A 13,094-nucleotide genomic window follows, 5' to 3' on the forward strand; every position below is an offset into this window, starting at 1 on the left:
AAGTTGGTAACTCATTTTGACCGGAACAGCGTGCACTAAGACACAGACAAGAAGAGAGACACGACACACACGAGCGCTGACTTTCAACTGGTGTTTATTGTTTGGAACGAGGCATATATACACAGTTCCAACAACACAAGGAAAACACCCATCCTTCATAGATTCATAGTCAATTCATGCATGTCACACCGAACAGACATGCATGAATTGACTATGAATCTATGAAGGATGGGTGTTTTCCTTGTGTTGTTGGAACTGTGTATATATGCCTCGTTCCAAACAATAAACACCAGTTGAAAGTCAGCGCTCGTGTGTGTCGTGTCTCTCTTCTTGTCTGTGTCTTAGTGCGCGCTGTTCCGGTCAAAATCATTAATTATGTTTGAGCATTCCACTTCCTGAGCATTCACTTCGAACCTCAAGTGCGGTACTGCAAGTTGTAGAGCGCTTTCGAAAACCATTTATTTAGGTGTGCCCTCCGCGATACGCCTTGTGTAGACTTTTCTTTCGTGCTCCTGTTTCTGTCGCATACGTAATTTCCTTCTGGTAGGGAATGCCATGCAATTTCCACACGAAGTTAGCGAATACTAATCTACCAAGCAGAATAGTAGCTCTTAACTAGTAAGCGAGTAGGGTTCTATTACTAAAGAGGCACCATTGAGGTTGTTTAATTGCGCTAGTGTCGGATACGTGGTCTTTTCAATGCGTGAGCATCAAAGGGAACGTGCTGTTTACGACGTAGTTTGCTGAGGCCTCGCGAAGTGAAGCCCTGCAAGTGATGTTTATAAAGTGACGAGGCTGGGCACTGATAGGCCGGAAGATTGCGTGACGTCACGATAGCAAGTGATAAGGCAGAAGCTGCCAACTCGAGAAGCACTTTGAGAAATGGGTAGGAGATGGCAATCGAACCTACCGGGAGTTTAAGATTGAGTTAGGCAACGGGTACTCCTTGGCCATACAGGCATGGTCTTATACAGGCTTGATTCAGCGGGGATTGATATAATTGTCGAGTGGTCTTTAACAGAACGCGGTAGCTTACGACTGTATAAATAAGTACACGTAAGAAAGGGAATCAGAATACATGTGAAAGGCGCTATAAAAGAAATATCAGAGGGACACAAACTCAGCGCTTAAGTGTATGGCGCGATAGCGTTTCACACGCACAGACGATGTTTTTCGCTTTTTATGTTTACTTTTTCTTTTTATACACCGATACTTAGCATCAGCAAACATTGGGTTCGCATGCTAGGCATTTTAACACCTCAGAACACTTTTTTCACTCTTTTCTCAATTGTTTCAATTCTTAACTGCTCAACTTCTCAATCTAAGTTTTCTTAATTCCCATCATCAAGCATATGCCTTTTATTCGGAGCATTTTGACCCTTTTGAATCCCCCCCCCCCCCCTTTTTTTTTTTTTTTTTTTGTAGCGAAAGCTACACTGCGCTAGGTTTTCAAGTCGTCCGCGTGGCACTGTGCTACCGTGTTACCGTGGCACCGGGGAAGAAGAAGAAGAAGAAGAAGGTGGTGATGATGATGATGATGATGATGATGATGATGATGATAATGATAATGATGAGGATTAGAAGAAGAAAATAAGAAGAAGACAGATAACTAGGTAGTTGGTAGACGCGAACGACAACGGCGAGTTGCTAGGACAGAAGTTTCGTTCGAATGTTGTGACGACGATGTGTCCTGGAGTTCGACGTAGAGACAATGTCATACCACTTGAAGTCTTCTACACCCGAATGAGAATGGTAAACGACGAGATGCAAGGGGTGCTTATACGTGAAGTGATTCCACTATGGCATTAATAAAGCTAAAACCATAGAGTAAACTACTGTGCGCAAAAGTCATGTCTTTACTTTGAAGCCGAACCTAAGCGTAGACGAGCAGATTGCTTTCGCGTAACTCTAGGTTAAACCACAAACCAAATCACAGCAATTTTTTCTTTTCTTGTTCATTCTGTTCGCTTCTTTAATTCAACGATTAATTTATTGAGTAAAATTTTTCAGTACTGCGTCGCCGCCTATCACACACCAATCAATCATTAATTACTAGAACCACAAATTACTTTGATACAGTTATTCTACGCAGCCTCACGATCATTTCCAGCACACGATTCCGACTAGTACTGTATACTACGCCGGCGGCTTTTCGACCGAACAAGCTGTATAAGCCAGCGTTTAAAATAAGGGCAATGTGAGAATAGAATCTAGAGTTTCAGTACTTAGCGTAGTCTACAGCTGAAGGACCTTAACATCCCATATTGTTATAGTCAATAAGTAGCTAAGCAGACCACAACGACACCTGCGAGCGCATTTCCATCGAGTGGCCAAATGCGAGTACCGTGAGTTCTTTTTGTTTCTTTTTTTTTTTCCGCTTCACACTCAACTTTACACTGTTATAGCAAGAAACGGCGTGCCGCTGTCTTAGTTTGTAGGTGCTCATTACCACCTTGCCTCATTAACCAGCTCTGAATATTAAACAGTGATTGATTGAAATAATATTTTCCAACAGATCAGGATAATGATACCGATCCGCTTGAACAGTGGCTCGGAGCTCCTGGGTCCGGGCGGTGTCTTCAGCCAGTTGAATGAGTTCAAGCTGTATTTTTGGGTCCGAACTGAACATCAGAACCTCCCAGGAGGCATCTGCTCTTTATTCGTGATGTGTTTGTGTTATATTTGGGGATGTCCAGGTCATGTGATCCATGTCTGCTAAATGTTTGCAACTTTTGCATGTCTCTTTATATTATGTTGGTTACTTATTACCAGCTCATGAGCAGGAGGCTGGGATATGTTTTTTTTTTTTTTTTTTTCTGTAGGAGTCTCCAAATATTAGTGGTCTGTCGGCCGGTGCGTATACTGCTCAAATTAGTCTATAGTGTTGTGTTTTGGCTTTATATCTAAGTAGACGGTTCTGGCCACTATTGCTATCATGATAGGGGCCCAGGTCCACGCGGAAAGTTAGTCCTTGGGTGAACTCGTGAATTCCGTGAATTCCGTGATTTCCCTGTAGCCGGGAGTGGGCCGGTGACCACTTTACTTGAATGTCTCTTTTTAAGTAGATTTAATATACTGTTTGCTTCTTTTTATAATCTCCCTTTGACATAAATGCTAACCATGGACTTGAAATCACCGATTATTACTTTTGCCTCTGTACCTGTTATTTCAGGCGCTATGGCCATTTCTGTCGTCGTTTCTGCAGATTTTGTGCGGACAAAACAGGCAGCGTTGAACTCTTGGTTTTTATACGGAAAGTTGAGCTAGTTGGTACAGGATTGCCTGTCCTTGTCATTACTCTCTCGTTGTTGTTCTCCGCCGCAGCGCTCGTAATTGATTTTTATTTGCTACTACGAGCGTCTTTCTCTCCCTCTTCTTTTTCTTTCTTCTCTATTTTCTCTTTTGTCCGCACGAGGCAGCGGAGGTGGCTCAGCTACAGAGTCAGTAGCAGGCCCGTGCATTTTCTTTTCCTTCTTCCTACAGCCACAACATTCGCTATACTGCCACCATGGCTGAACAGCACTCGTACTCATCCGCGTCGACGTATCGACGTAGACCACGTCCGTACGACCTCCGTAGCGATTCTGCAGGGTCTCAGCTCTTTTTATTCTTCTATTCTATGATGTTCTATACGCATGTTTTTGGAACTGGGAGGATTTTTAGCTTTTTCCTGATGTACATCGGTATATCTGTTATCATGCCACTTATACCCTCATAGGATATATTCAGGCTGTTTAGTATGTTTCTCCCTGTTTGTGTTCTGGTGGGTCTTTCGTATTGTGAGATCCTGCTGGCTTCAGTTATTTTATCAGGTGTGTTTGATACGCCGAGCTTCATGAGCCTTTTTGTGAGTGTGCAGTGGGGAAGTCGCAGAACAGCCTTGATACTTTTCCTAATGATTCCCTCTATCTTCTCTTTTTCGCATTTAGTGAGATGTAAGTATGGGGTCGCGTATGCTATTCTATTTATTACGAAAGCCTGTACCAGTCTTAATGAGTTAGCCTCTCTCATTCCTGTTTTCCGGTTGGCGATGTGTCTAATCAGTCTTAAAGGAAAAGCATTTTTGAAGTGAGACTCAATCTCTGCCTTCTGTCTTCAGTAATGCGCCGAGCTTTATTTATAGGAAACCGCCAGAAATACTAAAACCTCAAGTAACTTTCGCATGGGAAAAGCGATGCCGTCGACGTCCGCCCTAAGGGAAGGAGAGGAGATGTGGTTTTCCCAATGAATCCCCTGTGTAAGAGGCTCACGCGTCACCAACGCTCGCCTCAAAAGCCTTTTCATGTCCACTGCAGAAGTGTCGCGGTGCTTGCAGGGGATAAAGCGCGCGACGCCAACTGAACGAGGCCTGCGGCGTCGCCTCGCCGCCTCTGTAGTTATAGTGCAAATGTTTGTGGAAGCCGTAACCCTATCCTTTACTCCGGACGCACAAAGCTCGTGACAGGATTGCGGCGCATTTTAATCGTTTCCCGTTACCCGCAGCCAGGATTTCCAACAGCTAGCTTTTCAATGGGCGTCGCGTGTATCTGCGCACGTATGGAGACGCCGACAAATCGCATCCCTCCCATCTTCTCCAGGGCGGAAACCGGAGAGGAAACGCGGCAATCAACGCATGAGCGCTTAGCAGGCCATTTCGCTTCCAGCTTCAACCACCAAAATACGTTCAGTGGCAGAAAAGTATTATTATACAGAGTACGGTATCACTCTCAATAAAAGGAAGGAGTTTATTGTAAACAAATAAAACTATTGCAGCAGCTATTTATTTTAAGAAAGTGCAGCTGAGGTAATTTACGTCGTAGCCACGTGTTAAGTTGCGTTGTTTTCCCGTCCAGTAGGCCTTCGTACAGGCAAACCTACTGTGATACTGTCTAACGGCAGGAAAGCATGTAGATGACTCCTTGTACGGAAAAACGTGGTGAATATACCCGAAACGAAGAGAAATGAAAAGCAAAGACACGATCCCATAGCCAAGATCAAATGTTCACTATCAGGCGAATTATATGCACGTGTGTGTAAAATGATTTGCTGAAACAAACGTCGGTTTTCGTCTTTAACGCGAAAGAGTTAAAGGCGCCATTCGCCGAAAATTTGGCTTCTGTGGCAGGCATAAGCGCCGATAACGTGACCAATAAACCACGAGCATAGCGCTTGCGGGTGACAGCTCGCAGCTGACAAGGCGGCGCACTGAGTGAACGTAGGGTTACCGGACGGTACGTTTGGCAGGAGCAGCCAACTCGGGTCAATCCTTTCTTATGACAGGATAAAATCACAATAAGCCTGTCAGAACACTTGGATTCATGTTTCCCTAACGTCATGCGGGCACGCTCATACGGCTTACTTAAAACGGGGCTTTATATGAGAGTTTATATGCCATCAAAGGCAGAGATTTAGTGTCCCCCATAATTTATCTCACGATCACTAAGAGGCAAAATGGGATGGCAGAAATTCCACTCTACATCTTTTAAATGGAAATTGTGGAGTGAGACATTGTGGCTAAATCAGTATGGCATATATGGCACCAGCCCAAAGACATAACATTAGTCCGACACGAGACGGCTAACTAATAGGCGCGGATTTCCCCCTTCTCCTGTGTTTTGCAAATGAATGAACATTCATTATATGTACTGGACGGTAAATTACCAACATCGGAATTTACCGTCCTAAACAGATACATCAGCCTCGAAAGGCGGGTAAGGGGAGGGCTGAAGATTGATTTGTACCGTCTGGGAAGGGTCACCGCGGCCGGATAAAAACCCACTTTCTTGAGGTCAGATGCCGCACTTCAAGCAGCTGGACCAAAGGTGATGAACCTCATAATATTTCAACCTAAACGGATTAGCTTACCCACAAATCAAACCAGCACTTTCGTCCCCTGCTGCAACAGAACGGCATTTGCCGTTCGTCAATATGATGCCTAACAGTAGCATTCAATGGAGAATGAATAAATAATTGCTATAGCTGCATTTAGAGAAAGCGATTATCGAGAATTATGATATAGCGATGAACAAATGGGGAAATTTAGTGAATTTGCCCTACTCTGCTCTGGAAATTAGCCGAATGAACAAATGCGTCTTATAATGTAGCACAGAGAAGGAACCTGAATTCAATTCTTTTTTTCTTTAACAAAATATTAAAAACAGGAATTCAGGTGTGTCCGTAGTTCGCGTTCTTCGAAATTTAGGCTGTTCTCCGGCTTCAGGCACCCTTTCCCCGCCGTGGTTTCGATCTTGCGTTTTGGTGGAGGCCAAAGGCAAGGCGCACGTGTGCTGTGTGATATCAAGGCACGTTAAAGAACCGTAGGTGGTCTAAATATTCTACCGGCCTCTACTACAGCTTTCCTCGTAAAATATGTTGCTTTAGGACATTTAACCCTATAAAGCAAGCCTAACCAATCATGCTCTCTTTCATTTCTTCTTGCCTTTATTAAAAGGAACTCATTTTATTAACGAGAAACTTAACACCTTCTTCCGAGCGGGACTACTTTCGTGAAAGTGTAACCGTTCTCCGTTGAGTCCAATGCGGCATTTGTCATTAACTACCCAAGACAAACACCTGGCTCGAAGATTACTCCGCTCCAGACATTTTGCGCGTACGCAAACAACCATGCAGAGCACTATAAAGATCTCGTCTAATGCTATCTAAGCCCGACTCCGGTTCTAAATGCACGTTCCGTGCTGCTTCGCTTAACTTAGTTTGTAAAGGTTTATTTGTTTTTTGAGCATATCATGCTATTCTGTCCTTCAGTGGCCCCTTTTGCACTGATTAAACTCTCAAGCGGTGTCTGTAGGACTTACTCCGGGCGAAGTATTCGGAGCCGTCCCCGACTAAATTACTGAATTACGTCACGATAATCTAGCTATTCCTTTCGAAACTCATTCTGTCGAGTTTCAAGCGTGTTGAGTTGTCTTGGTGTGTCCTTACCAGAAATATATCTTGATAGAAACGTCTGCTTTAACTATTTCTTCTTTAGCGCATGGCCTGTTATAAACAGACCATTGATCGTGTACATACCACTCCTTACACGTTGGTTGTCACTTACAGCTGTCTTCATATGACTTTCAGTGAGAAAGCACTACTTCGAGGGGTAAGTTGGAAAATAAGAATAACAGGAGGCATCTGCGAAGCCTATATACCTTGTCACGTTTTATCTCGAATTTACTCGGCTCTGTGCTTGCTGGCATTAAACATGTGTGTGACGTCCGCAGATACGCATGTATCACGTAGTTTAACCGTGCAATTCGCTTGGCGAGCGGGAGGAATTCGGTCAGTTTCGAAATGGATAGCATTGTGAACGAAAAAACATAGTTGTACCCTAGTTGAATTGCGAAAGCAACAGCGGAAGCTTCCTTTGCTTGCTACATTATTCCCCTATCACGCCCTATCAGTGTAAGGTGCTAAATTATTGGGGACGCTTAAGCTCATCCTTTAAGGACATGACGCGAGAGCGTAAGCTACCAGCTAACATATAAAGTCATGCTTCAACCGAGCTGTATGGACATGCCTGCGTGTCGTTGGAACAACGACACGCAGGAACGTAGGATCAAGCGGTTCTGCAAGGTTTATTATGATGTCACCCTCCCACATGAAAGGAACGACCCGAGTTGGCAGCTCCTGCCTGTGGCATACCGGGTAACGTGAATTCAAATGTCGTGGCAGGCGCAGCTGCGAGAGAGAAGCGAGCGTGCGACATGGCGTTGCTGGGCGACAGAGGAGCAGCTGCTAAGCGAGGCGGCGGCACGAGGCCTTGGTAACTACTTCACGACGGCGCGACGTGGCTACCGCGAAAAAAAGGTCTAGCAGGCGTGGTGTTGCTCCCGCAACAAAATCGGGCGCGTACCTATGGAAGGCAGCAGCTCGCCACTTTCACGGTGGTGCAATGACTGGTCGCCGTGTTGTAACTTGTGTGATTTCGGAAGACCACGGGGCACGCCCGATTTGCGGGTGCTCCATCTCGAGCTTCTCTTTTGAGATGAGAGGATGACATCAAAATGCTGCGTTCCGTGACGCTTGGATACCGAGTTAGACACGCTGCCCCTTGGCCAAGCAGGCATCTTCATACGGGTTGGTTAAGCGGGTCACATAAGAAAGGAGACAACAGCCACTGACAATAAGAATAGTAAAGGGAACTTTAGACGATAGCTTCTGCTCCTCGTTCGGTCGAAACGCAGTAGGCGGCGTCTGACCAATTTGTCGGAAATAATTGGGGGCTGCGTAAAAAAAATAATAATAATAATAATAATAATAATAATAATAATAATAATAATAATAATAATAATAATAATAATAATAATAATAATAATAATAATAATAATAATAATAATAATAATAATAATAATAATAATAGTAATAATAATAATAAAATAAAAAAAGAAAAAGAAAAAAAAGGAGTTATTAGGGCATTATTGCGAAAGCAATACTACTCGCACTTTCAAGCCGTCAGCGTGGTTCTGGCGGTAACCACGTTTGACCTTTGACCTTTAGACGACCCCCGTAGACGACCCCAAGCTGGCGGCAGCTGCCAACTTGGGTCTCTCGTTTCACATGCGATGGTTATATCAGAATCAGCATGCTAGGACCCTGGCATTCACGTTGCCCCTATAGGCCACTAAGGCACGTTCCTACGGCTTGGTTAAAGCGGGGCTTTATATCTGGGCTAAGGAAAAAGAAAAAGAGAAGAAGAAGAAGAAAACTCGGTCACCCGCAGCTAATGTTTTCGCTCAATATTTGGCTCAGCAGTGCTGAACCCTTGTAATTTTTATGTGGTTCTAGTGAATGAAGATTAACTGATGTGTGATAAGCGACTGCAAGTTAATCAAATACCCGTAATTAACCGGTCAATTAAAGAAATGGAAAAATGAAAACATTTACAAAAAAGTGATCCAAAAGTGTCAAAATGCTCAGACTGTACATGCAATGCTATATGATGCAAATTATGAATATTTAGACCGTAACTTATCAGCTCATCAACTGAAACAATTTTTTTTTTTGTTTGGTTTGGTTTGTGGGGTTTAACGTCCCAAAGCAACTCAGGCTATGAGAGACGCCGTAGTGGAGGACTCCGGAAATTTCGACCACCTGGGTTCTTTAACGTGCACTGACATCGCACAGTACACGGGCGCCTTGCTTTTTTAAAAATGTGCTCGAAGGTTTCAAACTGCTCAGAATGGAAAGTCAATTTTGATAATGCTAACTATCAGTGTATCAAAAATTAAAAGTAACGAAACTAAAATCTGAAAACATCGTCCATGTGTTTTAAACGCCATCGCGTTTTACCCTTTGCGGAGAAGCTTAGATGTCCGTATGTATATATATATATATATATATATATATATATATATATATATATATATATATATATATATATATATATATATATATATATATATATATATATATATATATATTTTTTTTTTTTTTTTTCATAAAGCCCTGGGCGGGCATTCTCATTCGCTTTCTTGCGCTCCTGTAGGTAACTGAAAGTTTTCATGTCACGTAAGCATTTAATCTTTTTTCACCTAACCATGACCATCAAAATTCAATATCTTTTGTGTTTGGCAGCTTCTGAAATATATCTACCGTTTTCTTTTTCTTTTTTTTTTCTTGTCTCATTTCTTGTAACGTTTTTCTAGCGATGCCAATTTTCCGACTTCTTTGAATGCTGCTATAAATTTTAAAACACGAAACATTACCATTGCCATCAAACCATCTGTTCGTTAGAACAGAGGCATCTCCCTGAAAACACTGCTGCAGTGTTAAAAATAATGTTGAAAAACAAAAGCGCGACAAAATCTGACACCGGGAAGTAAACGTGGACTGGCTGGTTTATAAAAACCGATACATTTTAATAAACCTTGCATGTGAATCACTCATTCTGTGGGCCTCAGCTCGACTCAGTAAACCGACACCCAATTTGGTTATCCGCGTGGGCGGCGAAATTTGAAACAGCTGGTGCTGAAACACGAGTAAGCAGACATCCATGGGCGCATCAACAACATTGAGCCGCTTCTCTTCCGCCTCCTTCTAAACAAGACGCCAGGGTATTATTGTCCAAAAAAAAAAAATAAAAGAAGGGGGGGGGGGGGGGGGGCACGTTTTAACGAAAGTACAGCGTTAAAGCAAGTGGAAAAAAAAAACATTACATAATGAACCCACACAGGAGAAAAAAACACAGGTTACAAATTAATTTTTTTTTCTTCCGGCGCATGACTCAGTGCACTTATAAAAGGTCAGGGTCATTGTTTACAGTGTTTTAAAATCCGTAACCAGAGCAGTCACCGGGTGTGAGTAAAATAATGCTTCCGGCTCGCTGAGCGGTGAGCCTTTGATGGCTAGAAGCTCTGATGACACGTTCTGCTCACTGGTGTCACTACAGCTTTCTTTCATCATGGGCGAAATAACGAGGCCCGCCTGTTCATTTATGCGGTTTACTTTAGAAGTTTTGATTGCTAAAACACTTGATAACTGGCTCCGTGCTGTAAATATTGTGCCTGAGGAATCTTCTATATGGAGGCTGCCACTGCTCAGAGCAGTTTTCGAACTCTATAGCGTTAACGACCATACGCCAGAAAATCTGGCGTCGGAGCTGTGAGCGAAATATCGCGACGACTCTCACAGGTGGTACTAGGCAGGTGACATGGCCGACTTCTGATTGGTCGAAGAGATGTGTGGCGTCACTAGAGCATGTCACATACAGTTGACAGTAGCTGCCGAACTGAGCGGCTCTTTTGAGGTGGAAGGGTTAGATAGACTCGGACCCGGCGAGGCCCTGGGATTCCGAGTCAGGGAAGACACGTTCGCACAGCTTGGTTCAAGCAGGGCTTCAGATCTATGTCAGGAATTCTTTCACACAAACAGACGCTTATGCGATATGTGTGTGTGTGTGTGAATAAAGGCACATATTAAGATAGCAGTGATATATCGATTTGCAAAAGCGCATCTACGCGAAAGGGGAGCCGGAATGGGAGCAGCTGTGAACGGGCGCCACTAGCGCTGCCTTAAAGACGAAGCATATGAGGCCCCAAAGGTTTTTTTCCTTTGCTCTAGCTGCCTACGGCTTATTGGTAATATATATATATATATATATATATATATATATATATATATATATATATATATATATATATATATATATATATATTAGCATACTGCCATACCTAAATGGCGACCGCCTTAACATTAGCGACTGAAGTGCAATTTACCCAAATTATATAAGAGCACGTGTTCGCCTGAGACTCGCAGGCACATTTTAGCAGATTCACTCCTGTTAAACGCGGTTCATTTGCAATGTACGTCTTGTGAAATGAGAGAGTCAATATATTACCCCTGTCATATTTAAATCCTTTTTTTTTTGTATTTATAACAATACAATTCCCGCACGTGTACCGCACAATGCGCACGTTTTTCTTGGTGTAGCATGAAGCGTTATTAGCGGAATGTGGCGTTCGATGCGCGTTCGATACGTGTTCTAGCAAACTGTCACGCCAAAAGCGTCACGATATCATGCCAAACGTTTTAGAGAACACATTTTAGAGTTGCCAAAAAGACTAAGTTTGATCTAAGACGCATCTCGAGGAACATACATCCAGCCTCTGTTAATTAAACTAAATTAAAATATTCTATTAAGTCAGATGAATACCACAAACCCAGTCTGACATATCACGTGTGTTTTTAGCCCCTCTCCCCCCCCCAAGATGACGCCATATCAGATTTGAAAAGGAGAATAGTTTCTGTAAAGCCGTAAACTAGAGAGAATCCGGCACATTTTCTTACAAAAAAAAAAAAAAAAAAAAAAAAAAAAAAAAACGGAACAGTCGCGCACAACGGGCTTAGGATGCGCTACTTGCGCTGGTGAAGTTTTTGCAACAGTTACAAGTATCGCCCAGATGACGTGCTGTAACATGAAAAGTTTTACTTTGCGACGATATTATGTGCCCTTTCTTTCGTTTTCTTTTTTTTTTTTTTCTATGAGAAAAATATTGTCTGCTCAGTTCGTCTGCAATCTTCCTTGTGCCAGTCGTAAAATTACATCATCCACTTCAGCTCGTGCTTTATTAAGCGCTTTAACCTAATATGAATTTCATGAAGAACGCCCTTCTTGCCGTTACGGACAAAGAAACAATTACTCATGCGACCTTCTACGATGGCCTTGCGACTTTTGTTTTATTCTGCTGACGCAAGCGACGCAGGAACCAAATTCCGACCAGTCGGTTCCGTTTTAATCACGGCAAGGTCCTCTGTGCGATGTCAGTGCACGTGAAAGAATCTCCGGTGATCTCAATTTACCTGCAGCCCTCCATTAAGGCGCTGCTTCAGAATTTGGAACTCCCAAAGAGAGACTTATATTTCCTAACTTTAACAAACAGAAGTGCGTGCACATACATTTCTGGTTTGTCTACCTACCTTCGAACAAAGATTGCCGAAAGAAATACAAGAGAAGGAACGGTGGATTTCTGCAAAAGCGTTCCTCAGGCAGATTTTGTAAAGCTGGTTTCTTTGCACGCGTGGTGTTACTGCGGCAAAGCAGTTTCTACAACCAAGGCAAGAATCGTGCGAAACACGAATAAAGCGGCAACAATTCAGACAAAATAAACAAAACGATTTCTGCGAAAATATTCTGATGTTCATCTTAGGGAGACGTATAGTCCTTCCACAACAAGCTCTTTTTCTTTCGTCCTTTTGCTTGCAGAAGAAAATATACCTTTTTATTTGCTCTTTTCCGGTCTGATTGTAAACAGAGATTGAGATAGCGGCCTCGTAATTAACCAGATTCGCATCCCGGCCCCAGGCAACTGTAGCCACCGAATGGATGCGCGCAGTCGCAGTCGTTCGCTGGGGCCATGAACTTTATGGCCCTTTACGGCCGTCTCGGTTCTCGTCGTCCCTTGGGGAAAGAGCAATCTCGCTACCGTGGCAGAGGATGAAAACAGCGTTAGATAACGGCCGCGAAAAAAGAGCCGATGCAGTAGTATGCAGGAAAACATTGAGCAAAACACGCATGTTATCCCACGCATTTCAAGGTCAGTACCGTTTTTCTAAATGCAGTCGTTTTCGTCACACTTGTTGAAAAATCTGGCTGTATGTCATGCTACCGTACA

The 13,094-nt window shown here is 43.1% G+C and overlaps 1 protein-coding gene across 1 annotated transcript in view; it reads right to left on the reverse strand.

The window, feature by feature from the left end:
* Window positions 1–13,094, reverse strand: part of LOC146197912 (corticotropin-releasing factor receptor 1-like) — a 210,036-nt gene that overhangs the window by 125,965 nt on the left and 70,977 nt on the right. The window contains exon 2 of the mRNA XM_084592542.1: window positions 7,597–7,615. Within this exon, the coding sequence (XP_084448668.1) occupies window positions 7,597–7,615 (19 nt within the window). The remainder of the gene's footprint in view (window positions 1–7,596; window positions 7,616–13,094) is intronic.

Source organism: Amblyomma maculatum, chromosome 2 (assembly GCF_055883805.1).
Source record: "Amblyomma maculatum isolate TAMU_Amacu chromosome 2, ASM5588380v1, whole genome shotgun sequence".
Classification (NCBI taxonomy): Eukaryota; Metazoa; Arthropoda; class Arachnida; order Ixodida; family Ixodidae; genus Amblyomma; species Amblyomma maculatum.